Below are 18,574 nucleotides of genomic sequence, written 5' to 3'. Positions count from 1 at the left end.
TCTATGTGCCTGACAATTTTATTCTTTACTATTGTTTCAACTAATTTGCCCAGTACTGATGTTAGACTTACCGGTCTGTAATTGCCAGGATCACCTCTAGAGCCCTTTTTAAATATTGGCGTTACATTAACTATCTTCCAGTCATTATTTTGAATCCATCTGCTGTGTACCATGTTAATTTTATATCATTCTAGTTTTTTAATCAAAATGTTATGCAGTACCAGTTCAAATGCCTTACAAAAGTCTAAGGATATTACGTCAACACTATTATCTTTATCAATCAAACTTGTGATCTCATCAAAAAAAGATATCAGGTAAGTTTGAACTGGAACTGTTTTTCATGAATTCATGTTGATTTGCATTAATTACATTATCCTCCTTTAATTCTTTATTAAGTGAATCCCATATGAGCCGCTCCATTATCTTGTCTAGGATTGATATCAAGCTGACGAGCCTATAATTACCCATGTCATCCCATTTACCCTTTTTAAAAATTGGCACAACATTAGCTTTCTTCCAGTATTGCAGAATTTCCCCAGTGCTCCAAGACTTATTGAAAATCAACATTAAAGGTCCAGTGAAAAATTCTGTCTGTTCTTTTAAAACTCTTGGATGCAAGTTATCTGGACCTGCTGCTTTAAAAATATCTAACTTTAGTATAATCTGTTTAATATCCTCCAGAGATACTAGTGGAATGGGAAGAATGTTATCATCACAATAAGACTATATCATCTCTCTTCCCCCCAAATACATAACTGAAATATTTATTGAACATTTCTCCATTTCTGGATTATGATAGATAATTCTACCATTTCCATCTAGTAATGGACCAAATTCCATTGTCAGGATTCCTTTTGTGCCTAATATATTTTAAAAACTCCTTCTTATTGTCCCTAACTCTGCTGGCCATAGATTTCTCCTTTTGTCCCTTCCCTTTGCGTCCCTTATCAATTTCTTACAATTCCTAAGTTCTGATTTATATTCATTATCATCAACCTCCCCTTCCTTCCATTTATTATGTGGGTTACGTGTTACATGATTCTACTAATGCAGAAACCCCAAGACTGTTCAAGAGGCAACACTTCAGTGCAGGGGGAAATGACAGAAATCTGACTCACTTGCTGAAGGCCTCTGTTACCCAAAAATGGGCTCCAGCCACAGGAGTCACTGTGGTAATCTGGAGGCTTAGCCACTGTTGGTTTTGTAAAATAACTCCTAGCAGCAACCCTTTTGAGACTTGTTCATATTTGCCACAATAATGGCTCTCTTTCCTTTAGCACTATCTTTTTCAAATCTGTTCATTCTTGAATGCTGAGTACCTGCTTCTGCTTACATTATATGTTTATGTGAAAAGAACACATCTGAACATACTGGCCCCCCAAAAAAGAGGATGTCAGGGAGGCGTGGGGAGTGATTTGAAACTGGCACTTTGGGAGTGAAAGGTGATTTATAATTCAGCCATTCATTCACATTTAATTCATCTTCAAAAAGAATTTTGTCTGTCACTTAGAAGCATCCCTTTAAGCTAACCCCTAGCTTTACCTCAGAATGCTACAGACTTACCCTTGTCAGTAACTCGTCCATCTCTGTCACGAGGGTATCCAGGTTTTTTTGTGCCAACTGAAGGAGTCTCTCTGGTGCTCGCTGAGGTGATAGCAAATGCTGGGGAAAAAAATCCATTTCATGGATTTCAGGTCTTCAGAAATAATGGAGGGAAGAAACATCAAAGCTTTCTTCTCAGTGCAGATGTATCTCCTTTTTTGACACTAATGACTAATGTCACACCCATCCAAACCTGTTTACTCAGAGGTCCTGACAGCTTTAAATCTTTTAATATAGGATATAAAATATATGCATGTGATAGAGTATACAGTGCACTGACTACAATGTAACTGATCTACGGACTGTTAACAAGAATATTTATTTTTACTAGACTTTCATTTCATTTTCTCTGTGCCTGCCATATATTTCCTTCCATCCAAGTGAACAAACAAATTACCACTGCATGATTTACTTATTATCATGAGTCAAAATACATAATTGTAATAACTATTTACCAACTGTGACAAGTTTGAAGTAATTAAACCTTTCATTTGTCTTTTTTCCTACTTCTAGCTGTGGTTATGTGTACAGGCAAATATATAGGTGTCTGTACTGAATCCTTGGATTGATGTAGGTGTGCTGTGCATATACCTTTAATTCCTCTGTCGTGTTCTCAAAACCATACAGCATTTTATATGGAGGAGGCAACGGGCCACTGAGGTTGACACTCAAAGTCATCTGGTTTAGTCGATCCAAGTCACTTAGAAGGAGTCCTATGCACTCATCATCACAAACTGTGGGAAGGACAGTGATAGTAAAGCATATTTATTCCTGCTAAGCATTTAAGGCAGATGTTTGAGCCAAAAATCTTTTACAGCACACTTACAATTCTGTGAAAGATAATGCCACCAATCTCAGATAATTAAACCCAACAAATGTATGGAACTAGAAAAAAACATGGAAACAATAGGTAGGGAATATTGCCTAGAACTTGATAATGGGACAGTATGATATAAAACCAATAGAGCTAAATTAGTAGACTTACCTGGGATAAAGAGGGAAAAAATTAACATTAAACGTTATAGACTAGCCTGTACAAAATCCTAATTTAGGTGAGCAATTTAGAGGAAGTCTGGAGAAAGCAGGCAGATAATTCAGCAATCTAAAGAGCACTAAAAAAAAAGAACTATGGATTGTCCTGCCATGTATTTGAATAGATGCAAACCTCTTGTATTCATGTCATTTATGCACTTTATAGTCACACCACACATAGCAGCACGGCCAAGCAAGTTAAACTGTAATGCAGATCGCAAAAAGGTCAGTATGAAAATGCTGATCACTTCCCCTTATTTAGTGCTTTCCTCTACTTCATTTCATTATTCAGATTATAATTTATTTGACTGTTGTGTACTGCATATGCCTTAAAGGCATTTGAATCTTTTCTCCCCAGTACTTTATCATCCATTAAAAGAAGCTCACATAACCTTATCGTCTAATATTATTCACCCTGAAGACAGAAAATTATTCACCCTGTAAACAGAAAATTATGGGTATGTCTCTCTCTGAGTATGAGTCTCTCATCATCATGCACAAACATGTTACATAGGTTCAGTAAAGCTATACAGCATTTCGGAAGGTGGAGTAATTGTGAAACAATGAATACACTGGGGATGCTAAGAGACACAGAGGGCTGTGCCTAAAATTTTACAAGGATGTAATTATCTCACTCAATAACATCCTTTTAAGCTGCCTAATGGCTAGGAAACCATTAAGCAAAATGTGCATCTTTGTAAAAATAGGATGTATGGTAGATGATTTTCAATGCAGAATGACAGTTTCATCTGAAATCTATTGTTCCGTGTAGATTAAATCTCCTCTGCTTTTCATAATGTTCAGTCACAGTCATCAGAATGTTCCTTCATTCTAAATCAGGTGAGGACAGTTGAATTGTGAAGTGGGGGGCTGGTCCAATTGTGGATGGAGAAAGAAGAATGGATACTGGTTTAATACACCAAGGAGCTACTTGGAGAGGTGTGAGAGAAAATGGATGTCGGTTTAGTGCAGTGAGAAGTAGGTAGGCTAGCCACACTGGAAGGAGGATAGATGTTATTTGAAGAGTTCCTCTATTCATTTAATTCTTCCCCCTACGTCTCAATATTTTGTTGCTTGAGATGAAGTGCATTATAATTATTCTAGTGAAGGCCCTTATATTCTGGTTTTTGCCTGTATATCAAAAAGACTTTTACTGGCCCACCTCTTGTCATCTGTGTGTTTAGAGAGAGAAAACATATTTCCATAAGCTAAAGGCAAGTTTTACGGCAAGCTGTGTGTTTTATATACCAACATCTGTCTCCTAATTGGTCAAGAAGACACACAGATCTGAAAGCCATTTTGGAGGGTGTAAATGCATTGTCTAAGAGAAATACAGTGTGCTTTTAAAGCAGGGGAATTTTTTAGGTATATTTTATTTTATTCTGTATTTATTATATTCTGTATATTACATAAAACAATAAGAAATTTCTAGTTGCCCTCAATATTTTTGAAGTGACTGGAAATTAAAATGGGCTGCAAGTTAAAACCAAACAATTTACCGTAACAGGAAAAATTTGAATAGCTTATAAAAACATGAAGTATTCTCAGTGAACAAACAACTGTCATTTGATAAGTTTTCTCTGAGCAAGTGATATGAATTAACACCTCTTGGTTGACAATCAGGCTAAAAAGATGAACTGCATCAAGTCAGGACCACAGCTGAAGAGAAAAGACAGTTACTCCAATACACAGTCTGAATGTACTGGAGCAATAGCAAATATTTCAAGAGTATGAATATATTTTATATGACTAAATGTTTCCAAAACTTTATCTATAAAACTGTCAGCATAAATCTCTGTCTAATATTAACAAATGCAACTTTAAATTCAGATCATTATAGCAGTGCACATGTGTGAGGGGCAAATCATGCCACTATTACAATCTTTTCAGCTGGCAATTAATACAAAATATTGTATTTTCAGTTTTCACCACAATCTCTCATGCATAAATATTCTGACCTATCTTCTAGTGAAAAGCATCTCAGAAAGCATGTATGCCAAAGAAAAATGGTTTCACAAACACTGACCTCATAATAAATGATACTTCAAGATATACATGTTTTACAGACATCTACCCTCTTACCTATTTTAAGTAAAAAAAGCCAAAGATAATGATAATGGAATCAGATTTTTTTTCAATACACACGGATCAGAGTATAGTTGAAAGGCTCTCCAACAAGTCTTCCTTTTTCTGGAATTCTTTTGTATGGCTGAAAGATCTCACAATATCTCTCATTTTCCTCTGTTTATTTTCCCTTTCTTAACTTTCAAGCCTTCATATTACATGGAATTTCCATTACAAAAATACCCACATGGAATATTCTAATAATGATCCAAAACACTGTAGTAAAACCACTGTAAGCTCTAGTGTTTTGAATCATTATTATACAACAATATAGTATCTTTTAAAGTTTTTTTCTGGATGAGTAGGGCAGAGATGGATTAATTCCTGAGGTGATCAATGCTGATACTTTTTTGTAAAAGTGGATGCTCCAGAGCAAGACAAACCATTCCTCCCTTCCGTCAGTGTCTGGGAGCATAATTTTGTTCTTAGTACTACAAATACCTCAATCCTAATATACCACTCTTCCTAAGCATGCAGAAAGCGCATTCACATCAGTGTCAGTTCTGCATGACAACAGAGAGCAAAATATTATGGCTGAAATTGGTGTTGTGTAACTGAACCCAGAATTTTGTCTTAAATATTGTCATCACCATTAAAGTGCCAACACATCATATTACCCAGAGTTATTTCCCAGCTTAAGTATAAGGGAAATCCATGGAATCTCTGATATCACTATATGGTAACCTATGATAATTATTGACTTTTTATGTTGACTACTATCTATTCCTCTTTCTGCAATCTCAGGGGCTGCCAGTCAAAAAAGTGGTTGAGTGAACCTGGAATCAATCCCAAGTGTCTTTCTTGATTGTGCAGACCACTTACGAAACTAACCAATCTTATATCATTTCCGCCCCTTTTTCATCAGGGAAAAAGAAGTGAAATCCTGGTTTCATTTAATGTATTTGGAGTTTTGCCATTAACCTCATTGGAGGCAGGATTTCACCTGTGATCTCTATGTCTCCAAATTTTGCCAAAACTCAGACCCAGATCTGGATCAAAATTGTACGGCTCAGGTTCACTTCTGTTCTCCACTGTTCGTAATCCCCCATTTGTTGCAGATGGCTGAGACTCAGTAGCTAGTAAGATTTAAACATGCAGAGGCTGGTGCAGTGGTTCTCAAACTTTTTGCCTTCATAACCCCATTTTCAGACTTATTGCTTCGTGCTACCCCAGAAAGCATGGAGGATGGTATTTTGCTCTACAAAATGGTGTCCTCTGCACAGCATGACTTCACATGAACCATACATGCGAAGTCACACAGCATGGAGTCTGCCATTTTGTACAGAAAAAAGGCATCCTGCACACACAGAATTGCAATCTCACCTGCTGATGATGCTACCCCATTTGGGGTTCTGATACATAGTTTGGGAACTGCTAGGCTGATGGCAGGACATTCGCTCAAATTTTCTCTCTCCAATAGTAGAGTGCAGGTTTCTTGACTGCATGGCGTAGTGCAATGTCCATCTCTTTTCACAGGGTCAAATTAAATAAACAAAATTTTGTATTTTTTTAATATATATATTTCCCAGCTTCTCTATTTGTCTTATATTTTTTCCCTTTCCCTTTTATTTTCACCCTTTCATTTAAGTCCTTGCTTGCACATTAGTACCAAGTTGGCAGCATATATTTGAGGATAAGGATTTGTTGTTTAAATATTGCTGCAGATCTCAAAATATTGTGACTAAACTTTTACAGATGAGTCTGAATTGTACATATAATTGATCCCCTGAAAAGTGCTCAATAATAGGTGAATTATTATTTTATTATTTATTATGGGTATTACAGCAAAGCCTACAAGCTCTTATCAGGATTGGGGCCAATCAGGATTGTGCTAGCCACTGTGCAAACACACAGAAAATCTTCGTCCCTGTCCAGGTGAGTTTACAATCTAAGACCCTAATTCTCCAATGACTCTCTCATGATTTTATGCACTCTGGGCAGACCAGCTGAAGTCTCTAGAATTACTCACAGAGCATAAAGTTAAGCATGTGTAAGTCTTTGCAGAATCAGGATCTAATTTAAGATGAGATGCAACAGACTATAGACTTGATCCAAATCCGATTGAAATGAATGGAAATATTTTCATTGACTTCAGTAGGCTTTGGTTCAAACCATATTGAAGAAGAAAGAGGGAGGGAGGACAAGTGTGAGAACATTGGAAACTCTGAGTTACATATTGTGGCCATGTGCAGAATTTTAAGTTTTTATGCCCAAAACCATCTAATGCAGGTGAAGGGGCAGAGAGCGGAAAAAGGACAACCCCTATGCATTGAATTACTCTTGGGCATAAAGGATTGTGGCCATCCCTTTTTAACTCCGACAGAGAAGCACATATTTCTGAAATACAGTTGTAACTATCAAAAGGTCAACATTTACACCCCAATACTTGAGATACCACAACTAATGTCTATTACAAGTAGGATATTGTGTTGCCTGTATCTCTGACACCAGGCTGTGGTAGCTATTGGTCAATGGTGACATTTATAGTGGTGAAAACTGCATAGATATTTATATTATTTAACATCATAGGCGTGCCTAAGCAGAGTAAATGATTACAAATTAAAACTAATATTTGTGAGTAATTAGAGAAAATCTGGGGGAAATTTTTTGTATTTGAAATTAAACAATTTGTTCCCTGCATCATTAAAAATAAGCTCTGTTGCTAATTTTCTTATTGGTTATGAAGGCTACAGTTTGCTTGAACAAAAAGGGGAAAATAAGACATTAGAACTGGACTACATAAGAGCACAGATTTCAAGGATCATGTATATTAATCAGTGTGGAGACCTCCTCAGCATGACCCTGAGCATACAAACTCTTCACTCCCTGGAATTTTTGAAAATCTGATGGCTTCATTTGGAACCAATCAATTGGGGGCAATGATATAAATGCCAAAATTACTTATTTAAAAATAAAGAAATAGATTAGAATTAATTCAGAGGCATATTAGGCTATTTTGAGTATTGAACTTCTCAGAAGAAATTTATTTTTGGCTATAATTTTTCTCATCACTGCTCTAGCTGCTCATCAGACTAGACCTAACATTGTTCTGTTCTGGGAGTGTAATAAGGAGGTTTATTCCATGTGTCTACGCTATCCACATGTAATTATCTTTCTGTTATTATCTGACTGTAAACAAATTCTTCCCTTTGTACAACAACTGTATGTTTTTAAAAAATCCCCCTTTTTCCATTCTGCCTGTGGCTCTCTAAAATATAATTATTACAAAACAATACTGACAAAAATGCTACCTACTAAGCAACAAAAATGATGTAATGAAATAGTTGCTCGACAAGATGATGCTATACTGTAAATAAAAAAAAATTATGTTCAGTCAAAAATATGATTATTTAAATCCAAATGCACACCTCTCTGGTGGTGGGGTTTTTTTTTTGCCTAGTCACTTTAAATTGTCCCACCATTAAGATGTTTAGTATAAAAGAGACCTTTAATATACATGTTACATTTAAATAATGTTACATTGTAATAGATTGGTTAAAAGTTTACTTTTAATAGGATTTCAATTTGTATTCCTTAACTTTTATGTGTTATTTTTAAATATAGTACTGCCATTTAAAGAACACTTCCAAAAAATTAATTAGTAGAAATCATTTGGTATTAAATATCCAAAATCAATGGACAAATATTAAATATGACAGTCCAAAATGTTAATAGTTTAACAAGACTATGCTTTAAATTTATATTACTTACATGTGTGTGTATGTATGTTTGCATTAAGCTAGACCACTTTAAAACCATCTAATAATCTAGGACTTTACATCACAATTCTTGCAATTACCACCAATGCACCAATATTTAAAATGAAATTATTGAAAGGAACAAAAATATCCTGGCGAATACTCATATATCATTTGTTTGAAAGATTGCAGGTATGTAATATTCCTTATGGGGCATTCATTTGCTCCATTTTAGTCACTATTAGTCACTTAATCAATATTATTATGGTTTTATTACAGTTGAAAGTGGTTAGCCATAAGGTTTTTATTGCGTTTTCTGGAAAAAAAATGTCTTATACACTCAAGCTGAATGATAACAACATAAAGGGACCAAATCCTCAGCGGCATCAGAGTGAATCTTGGCACAGCTATGGGCTTGGGGAGGTGGGCAAAGCCTCAGTGCTTCTCTAAATGATGCCTCTCTGCAATGGCTCTTGGTGGGCCCTTTGACAGCTGGAGTGCAACATTGTATCACCAACACTCCTTGTGTCTGTTATGACCCTAGAATGCCCTTGATGGGCTAGGAGGGGGAAGCATAGAGTTGGCTATGTTGGCCTTAGGCTACCTGGGGTTTCCACTATGGTAGGGGAGTCCCCAGTCTGCCACTGGAGCAGGCAGACCTGTGGAAATAGGGAGTAGAGTGATACCTGGTTTATATTATTTAATACTAGTCTCCTCTGGTGCACAGCTAGGAATAATATGGGCCACATATTAAAACATATTAGAGAAAATACCTCTATTTGTGCATTTGCAACTTGGCACTTCCACATGCAATGTTGAGCACTTTCACTTGTGTGTGCAAATGCTAAAACCCATTTGTACATGCAAACTCAGTACTAATGTTGTTTTGTATATATGCAAGTTATTTGCATACACACAAAAATACAAGCTGAGTTGAGGCTGCACTGACAATTTTGGCTATATTACTAATAAGTAATACAATAACCATAGACTTATTTTCCTTAATGTTGCACTCATACTGTGAATTGTATTTTACAAATTATCATTGACTTCACTGGGAGTTTTGGGTGCTCAGCACATCTGAAAATCAGGCCTCTTCCATTTAGGTACCTGCCTATGGCTTTAGATGGCTTACTTTAGGTGCCACACTGAAAAATGCAATCAACGTTTTATAGGTAGGTAGCTATATACAGCAGGGCTTGATAGTCCATTGCCCTGCACCTTGTGTCATCATTTACAACACTGCAGAGAGGGTGTAAAATACTGCCATTCTGATCTGGTAGCATTTTACATGCACTTTACTCTCACATTGCTCCGATATAAATGAAAAGACAACGTGCAGGACAACAGAGAACCAAGCCCTATAACATTGGGGTATATTAGGTCTCTCTATCATTCTCTCTAACATACCTATGAAGATATTAACGTACTTATACAGAGAATGTAGCGTCCTTTTCCAGCACTTACTGAAGTTTCTCACCTAGCTGTCTGTTCACTGACAAGGCAATGTTGGCTCCTTTGTACATTTGAACACTTGTAAACCTCACCCTGCCAGATTCTGAGCACTTCCTGAGAGATGCTGAAAGCCCAAATGACTGCAATGTTCTGCACCTTACAGCATCAGGCCCATTATGCCTTGCATACTTTAAACAGGACTCCTTTATTCATCCTTTCAAACATTGAAAGACATATTTAGCTCTTGATGGATATGAGCTGTTAATGTTATTCCATGTCAATTTTAGGGTTTAATGCCTATTTTTAGGCTGTTTTGCATTGTTTGTGTTGCACAGTTGCAATTTGTCCTGATTACCTATTAGCTGGTTTAATAGTAATGGTACCTGAGTCCATACCAAAGTCTCTGGAAATTTAGGCTGAGTAAAGATGAAATGAGTACTCCAGGATTTTACCCAATGCAAAAATAAAAATTTTAGTTTTATGGTGCCTATCTGCTTTGGTGTTATATGCACCTCACATGGAAAGAAAATCACAAAATGAAAAAGCTTCAATTAAAATTCAACAACAAGATAAAATCCAGATAAAACATTAAAACCAGTTCATTGTGGCCTGCCAATATATTCAAGTATGCATAGAATAAAAATCTTATATACTAGGGGCTTATTGGATCCCTATCTGTGTTCTGTTTTAAATAGAACAATGATGCGAATGCCTGGAGGGTGGGAAAATCACAATTAAATTAGTTCCTATTCATTTTCTCTTTTTTAAGAAAATGCCTTATTTCAGTTCATGATTGACTCAGTGTCCAAGAATACGTTCTGCAACCTGATTTTTATGTGCTTTTGAGAATACATAAGGAATTATCACAGAAAAATGAAATTCTGGGCTCAGAACAAACATAATATCCAATTTCCAAAATTCCAAATTCCAAAAAATAATAAAAGAGAAGACAATTTGAACATACAAAAACTGAAGGCAAGGGCAAAAAGTATGAGTTTTGTAAAATGTAACTCAACAGTGTTTTAGGCTAGATTGGCTATTCATTTTATCCTTTAAACAAAAGACATTCTTTGTTTCTGAATAGATTGTACCCTGACTGCTTCTATCGTCTCAATTTCAATAGGAGGTTGTGAACCAGCATGTCCAAGGCTTTCTATAAGCCTTGATGAATACTTTTCAGAGTCTATGTATGATTCATGGCAAAAAGCAGTGGAGCTGCTGATTAAACATTTAGGAACATACTAAAATATTCAATAAACCCAGATCTTTAATCTGTCACAGCAGCATCCCCAACCTTTGGCAAATCTGCAAACTTCGAAACTGACTAAAAGAAGTCCTTCAGAGCCTTGCTGTGGATTTTCAATGATGGTATTAAACTGTACTGAAGATTTTACAAGCATCTTGAGGCTTGTGAAAATGGGAGGCCAGAATGCTAGGGAAATGAGAAGTCTGGTAGATATTTTCAAAAAAAATAAAACAAAACAGCTACATAATTGACTGGCACCATAGCAAGATTCAGCTCCTGAGATGCGACACAAACCACCATAACCCCCCGAAAGGTAATGTTAGTATACGTACAAATGCACTCCATGCCATCACGCACATGCTGGTGCTTGCAGCCTGCACAAGTCCACCCTGTGGATCCAGGTTTGCAAGTGCACTGTCCAGTGACAGGGTCACAGGGGATAGGCAGTGAACCGTATGGATCACACTCACATTCTTGGCAGGACCTTCCTGGAGTTCTTGGGTCACCGGTGTAGCCAGGGGAACATCTAGACATTATAAATATCAACACAGATTTGTCCTCTTAAGAATGCAGTGTATTATATTTATCTTGTCAGCAGTTGGCAAGACTATACCAAGTTGAGCACCCAAAAGCACAAGCCTTGGGATTTTTTGGGGCACTTTATGAACAAATATATATTTATGTAAGGGAGAAATTTGCATACCACCTGACCAACTGATTATAGGCACAATCCTGTGATCAATATGTGGGTTTCAATCAGGACAGCAGGGTTGGGCAAAATGATGCCAAGGCCTAATGCTCCCTAAAAGCTTTGCAGACACTCAAGCCCCATCAGAAGTAAAACTCTACAACAGACTGACTTGAAATCTCCCCCATGATCTACCTTTTATCAAGAGATTGTCTGGCTGTTGTGTTTAAAAGAGAAATTTGTACTAATAATCTCCTGATAACTGTGATCAGCTTATTCATACTGTGTTATGCAGCTATTTGTTGTTATGGGTAGAACAACTGCAGTCTCTTTGGTTATTAATAAATCTAACTGTAAATTTCTTCCGTGTGGTCAAGGTCAAAAAGGCTTCACTAACAGCCAAAAAGGGAACTTTAGGATGACATCAGGACAATTTATATGTATAACACATAATTTTAGATAAATATATCATTTTCTTTAGCTCTTGGAGTACAATGAAAAAAGAACATGGAGTAAAAAAAGACTAAGCCAATAGAATTTTGGAATTAACATTAATGAGTTTATCCACTCTCAATTTACAATAGAAATTGTTAAACTACCTGATAAATCCAGATTTTAAACCATATACAGAAGAGGAAATAACTTATCAAAAGAAGCATATTTAGAAGATACTTAATTATTTACTGACATCCACTGAAAGGCATTATGCCTCTTTCTACTCTGTCCCCTTTCTAATTCTCTCTCTCCATCTCATCCCACACAATTACCATACCTTTCACAGTACTGGCCTTCATATCCAGGTGGGCAAGCGGTACACCGGTAATCACTGAGACCTTCCGCAACACAAGAAGGGCTAAAGCTAAATCGGGGGAAACAAAGAATAAAAAGCCATTTCTACTGTACTCCATTTATATACCATCTCATGCTAAGCAGCTGTACAGGGCCACTAATAGAGTCTCCTCTTCAATGTTAATATCAGGATTTTCTTACCCACTATGTACCTTCTTTTTTACCCGCTAATGTACCTGCTATGTACATCTAGTGGAGAGATACTCATCAGTGATCACAATTCTTCTATAAGTCCCTAGCTGTGATGTGAATGGTGTCAAAGGGTGAGCAGCGAAGGGAAAAATTCTGCTATTTTTCCAGCAACAGTAAATTTTCCCACCTCAGCCATACTTTGCTGATTTCCATGTCCTCTGGTCCTTGTTTTGTAATGTAGCATCTGCTGGAGTGTATGGGTGCCTCTGCCCTCTGATGGATAGAATCAGACCTGCTGAAGTGTTACTTCTTCTTCTTCTTCTGATTATTATTATTAATTATTATTATTATTATTACTATCATAATGCCTAGGATTTCTAGTTGTGGACCAGGATGCCACTATGCTAGGTGCTGTGCAAACAGAACAAAAAGAGGCTCCGTCTCCTGCTGAACCATGGCCACTGGGAGCTGCAGGCGGCCATGCCTGTGGATGGTCAATGTAAACAAACTGTCTTGCAGCCCGCCAGTGGATTGCCCTGATGGGCCACAGGTTGCCCGCCACTGGTCTAAGTATAAGACATGGGGACAATAGATGGATGAAGACAGACAGGGGAATTCAAAGAAACAATGAGAAAGTATTGGTCAGCATGATAGGCAGTGGTATCAGCATACGTGCTACTCCTGGGAGAATTCTGTGCCAAAAAATTAAAAATTCCGTGCCAAAAAAGTAAAAATTCTGCACACAATATTTTCAAATTCTGCAAAATTCTGCATATTTTATTTGTCTAAATAATGTAATATAATCACACTGGTTTCAATTACTTAGGTAATTTATTTAAACTACAATACAATAAATGGAGAATGGGAGCGAGGAGCACTGGAGAAAATCCCCAAGCCCCAAATAGTAATGTAGCTAGGTTTGATCCTTAATTTCTAGTTATTAGTCAACCAACATATGCAGCCAAATGCCCAGTGTTACATCAAAGGCAACTAAAGAGCAAGTGAGGGCTGAGGAATCAAACTCATAATTTATATTGGTTACTGACCACCACCAGAAAGGGCAGTAGCAAATAGTTCATGGAGCATATTTTTTCAGTCCAAAACATTAGACCAGCTCTAATCACTAAAGCACCATAAGCATTTATAAGGCCATACTGTCCTTTATACCACTCTGGCAATGTGAAGGAGCCTTAAAACTTTTTCACCTGTTTTATACTTCTGGGGGAATTCACTAAGAACAATGGGAACAACTGACTAAGCAGGCAGGCTGCTACATTCTGCTCTGCCTAAGGGGACGGAGCCTGCCCCATGCTTACCTCCTCAGAAACACCCCAAAGACCTGCCCCTCCATGCCGAGCATGCCGCAGAAGCGATTAAGAGGGTCAGAATGTCTCTCTCTCTCACACGTATGACTGCCCAGCCCCACTCCCGGTGGTGATTTATGTCTCTACCAGCTGCTCCGGGCACCTGAACCCACCTGCCTGTGCTGGTGGGGAGGGGTGGGTGACCACTCTTGCAGCTTCCCCATTAGAAGTCATTCTTCTGTGGGGAGGCAAAGAAATCTGTGGGGGGCATGAATTCTGTGCACGTGCAGTGACGCAGAATTCCCCCAGGGGTAGCCAGCAGCCTAACCATTGTCAAGTTTTTTGTAGGCATCACGGCAAAGGAATGTTTGAGGGAGGATTTTGAAGGTGGATAAAGTGATAGCTCTGAGACTATTTACAGGGAGTGCCTCCCAAGCCTGAGTGGTAGCAAGGGAGAAAGCACAAAGGTGCTTGTTTGAAAATTTAACTAACAGGTGATGGAGGCTGATGTCATAGGCTGATTTGGAGGTGGGAGTTGACATCTTGATAATGGGTGACAGATGATAGGTAGCATGTGGATAGGCCATGTAGGGTCTTAACAGTGAAGATGAGTAGTTTATGGTTAGCGTGACAGAGAAAAGGAGCCAGTGGAGGGATGCAAAGAGAGGGTTGACATGGTCAAAATGAATGGCCAGGAAAACTATCTTTGCAGGAGCATTTTGAATAGCTATGAGCAGGACAAAACTGTGTTTGTCAAGGCCAGAGAAAAGGATGTTGCAGTAATCAAGACATGAGATGAACCAAAGTTTTAGTTGTGTGGGTGGATAGGAAAGACCATTATCTTAGGGCTTGTCTTCACAGATAATTGATGCCAAAGTTATGGGCCTAATAGGCAGGCTGAATGGTGGTGCTGGGAGAAGGCCTTGGGAAGAGAGGGGTAGATTATGAGCTCTGTTTTAGCCATGTTGAATTTGAGCTGACAGCTAGACATCCACAAGGAGATGTTAGAGAGAGGCTGAGATTTCAGTTTAGACAGAGGGAGACAGGTCTGGAATAGAGAGGTAGATGAGTGAGTCATCAGCAGAGAGGTGACAGCTGATTTGTTGTTTGTGGATGAGATTACCCAGAGGTATGGTGTAGAGGGAGAAGAGAAGGGGACCAAAGACAGAGCCCTATGGAACCACAACAGAATGTTGATGGGCAGGATGAGCCAGAACCTCTTGAAGACACTCTGAAGGAGCGATCAGAGAGGGAGGAGAAAAAACAGCACAGGATAAAGTAACAGAAGCCAAGGGAGGATATGATTTCAAGACGAGCATGGCTGATGATGTCAAAGATTGCTAACAGGCCGAGGAGCATGGGGATGGAATATTGGCTCTGAGCTTTGGCTAGGAAGAGGTCATTAAAGACTTTGGCAAGATCATTTGTGATGATCTCACACTCTTGCCCTAATACTACCCTATTGAAAGAATAATTTGTTTTAGCTCAAGCAGTGAATGTGTGTATTTTAGACACAGAATATAATGAGTTCTGTTCACGATAAATTGGTGACTGTAGTGTGTACCCACGAAAGATGTGTACAGTAGCGTGCTATTGGAATATTAGTAAATCAGGATCCTGTACTCACAGTTTAAAAAAAAAATAGGAGGGGAGGAGGGAGACACAGCTAAGCATCAAAATGGTGCTTGTGCTACAAAATGTATCAACCTATTTGTGCAGGGAGTGCCAAACCAGATTAATGCTGAAAAAGCACTGAGGTGCTGGTGGCCCAGAACTCCCCACTTTGGTACAGTGCAGTCAGCATCCTTATAATGCATTAAATCAATAGTGCTTGAATGAGTAATAAAAATTACACCTTTGCATAAAATGTAAACAAATTGATCTACTACTCACAAACTCATTATCCAACACATTTTCAACTGTGTAAAAATAGATCCACACACCATAAGCAACTTACTCCCTCCAGTTTTTCAGCTCATCATATTTGAAGCTGAAAGCTGATTGTGCAGAAAAACAAAAACATCTTTAAAAACTTAAAGCCTTAAACTTAGTTGTGCTCTTGAAAACTTAAAAAATAAAAATAACTGAATTCTATTTCTTCAAAAAAATGTTATCGTGTCAGTCTGTGTCATCCAAGTACCAGCTCGTGTGTAGTTCACCTAGGTGTCTGTAGCTTTATTATTACGGGGCTACAATAGAGTGGCTAAATCTGATTTTTCCCCCCTCTAATATTATCTCAAAGAGCTTGTAACGAGAAAGTGGAACAAATATAAATCAGGCTGGCCGTTATCAAATCAAATCAATTCAAGAAAGCCTTTTCTGTTATAAATAAGGCACGTGGACCATGTCCCAGAGGTTAAAGCGCTGCACTGCTACAGAAGAAACCTGGATTCAAGTTGCATTCAAGTCTTTCATTGGCTAGGCTGATAAGACGTGGAAGAGCTATGGAGGTTGCACAGCAATTTCCTGAGGAAAAGGGAACCTTGAATCATCCTTAAGTAATTGCTTTGGTTGATCTAGACTCAGCATTTATGAACTCTGAAAGAATTCTTGATGCCGTTTGTTTCACATGAAAGATCACTGAAATCTTGGGTATTGAGGATGGAAAGAGGAGGCGTTCCCACGCAAAACACCAAAACCACCCCCAAAATTATAAAATGATGAAGACAGAAGATGACATCTCAAAGGGAAAGTGTACTGACCAAAGTACTTATTAGCACATCCTAAAGGTCAATCAATGAGAAAGAACACAGAATGTGGCTTTGGAGAAAGCCCTCGGCCCTCGGCCTTTCAAAAGAAAGATCATGTGCCATAAACCTCTTAAGAGGCAACAAAGAATGATTCCTGATGGCACCTAGGGCTTCCCACCACAATAACAAACAAATCTCAAGTATCATTTGTGGGAAACAAGGAGAGAGGGAGGTGGGAAGGTTCATTAGCATAAGGCAACCAATAAAGTGGATACTGCAGTAACTGCATTGTGATTAAACTATTCTATCCTTCACAAATTGCCTAAAACCTATGTAACGTTAAATAAGGAATCAATAAATTGCACAGCAGAAAGAGAAAGGCACTGTAATACACTTATACCAACACAATATATGAGCAAAAGACTATTTACAGCTCCCTTGTGGCTACATTGTACTTGAGCTCTGCTCTAGCTTCACTTATGAGAAACCTTTTGTAACACACATTCATTATCTGTGGAGCATTGCATTTTCCACCCATTATTAATTTATTCATCATTAATTAGCAAAGGAGCAGTCCCTGACTCTTTCAGCAAGATCAATTAGCGAAAGTGGATTGGACATTTTTAGCGGGCACTTATACTGTGTACAGCTGACTGAGAACACTGAGTGAGACCAAGACAATGTTATTATTGGCTGGAAGAAGCAGCTTAATGCCACAGGCTTACTTGTTGCTGGGAATGGTTAGAGGACAAGCACAAGGATGGCAGTCCTCTGGAGATCCTGGGACGTTCCCATAGAATCCGACTGCGCACCTCTCACAATGATCGCCAGCGGTGTTGTGCCTGCAGTTCTGTGAGGAAGGAGGGAGAAAGAAAGCAGACCATATTTTGTTCCCAGCCCAAGGGAGTCAGACATTCTTAGATACAAGGGATCTTTTTCACTGAATGAGTTCTTCACTACTGTCTCTGATGCAGTTCTCACTGGAGCTGCCTTCTTTGAGACTCTCCAAAAGACATGCTGTGTGTGTTACATATGGGTTTACGTGGAGGAGGAATGGAAGCCTGCAACTAGCCACATGTATTCCTGCAGTTTCTCATCCTGTTCATCTATCTTTCCCTTTCTTTCTCTGCTACAGCCGTCAAAGTAGGAGAAACAACTAACACTCCATCTTAATGTGTCACCAGTGCAGGGGATGTTATTGTCTATCAGAATAGCACGTTGTTTAGTGTGAAACAAACAATAAGTTGCGTATTGGGCTTACAGGGGTAATGGGGCAATCACCTCTGGAGTGCCTCCAAGTGGCGAAGTGCAGTATCACAGTCCTTTTCTCACCCTTGGTGCCTCCTGCGTGCTGCTGGCTGACCTTGATGGGTCTTCAGTGGTTTGGCCCTGTGGCCCAGTCACAAAATTCAAATGAACCTCTTCTGTTCAGGCTCCCAAATAAGGCCTGTCCCCTGCTTGGGGTTTATGCCCCTTTACCTGTGGCTGCCAAGGAAAGCCAGGCCTCTCCACTACTCTGGATTCCAACCCAGGAACCCTATAAACAGCAGACACATACTTCTTACTCTAGACCATTGCTGCTATTTCCCTAGGCACTTCCGACCCAGCCCCTTTTATCTCCATTTCCCAGGTTCTCTTGTATCTCCAGGCTAAAGAGGAGTACCCTTCTTCAACAGGTTTCTTGCTTCAACCTGCCGGAGTTTGGGGGAGAAAAAATTACACTACGTGACTGGAATCCCTAACTCAAGAAGGTC

At 38.6% G+C, this 18,574-nt stretch overlaps 1 protein-coding gene across 3 annotated transcripts in view; it reads right to left on the bottom strand.

Annotated features, from left to right (window-relative positions):
* LAMA2 (laminin subunit alpha 2) overlaps nt 1-18,574 on the bottom strand; it is a 476,685-nt gene that overhangs the window by 103,973 nt on the left and 354,138 nt on the right. For 2 of the 3 annotated variants that reach the window (XM_075126729.1, XM_048844580.2), the window contains 5 exons: nt 17,546-17,670; nt 12,618-12,704; nt 11,490-11,683; nt 2,194-2,336; nt 1,564-1,662 (listed from right to left, as the gene is read on the bottom strand). In XM_075126729.1, coding sequence (XP_074982830.1) covers nt 1,564-1,662; nt 2,194-2,336; nt 11,490-11,683; nt 12,618-12,704; nt 17,546-17,670 — 648 coding nt within the window. The remainder of the gene's footprint in view (nt 1-1,563; nt 1,663-2,193; nt 2,337-11,489; nt 11,684-12,617; nt 12,705-17,545; nt 17,671-18,574) is intronic. The other variant, XM_075126730.1, reaches the window with a different exon arrangement.

This window comes from Caretta caretta, chromosome 3, assembly GCF_965140235.1.
Source record: "Caretta caretta isolate rCarCar2 chromosome 3, rCarCar1.hap1, whole genome shotgun sequence".
Classification (NCBI taxonomy): Eukaryota; Metazoa; Chordata; order Testudines; family Cheloniidae; genus Caretta; species Caretta caretta.
This window is presented reverse-complemented; position numbering and strand designations above follow the sequence as displayed.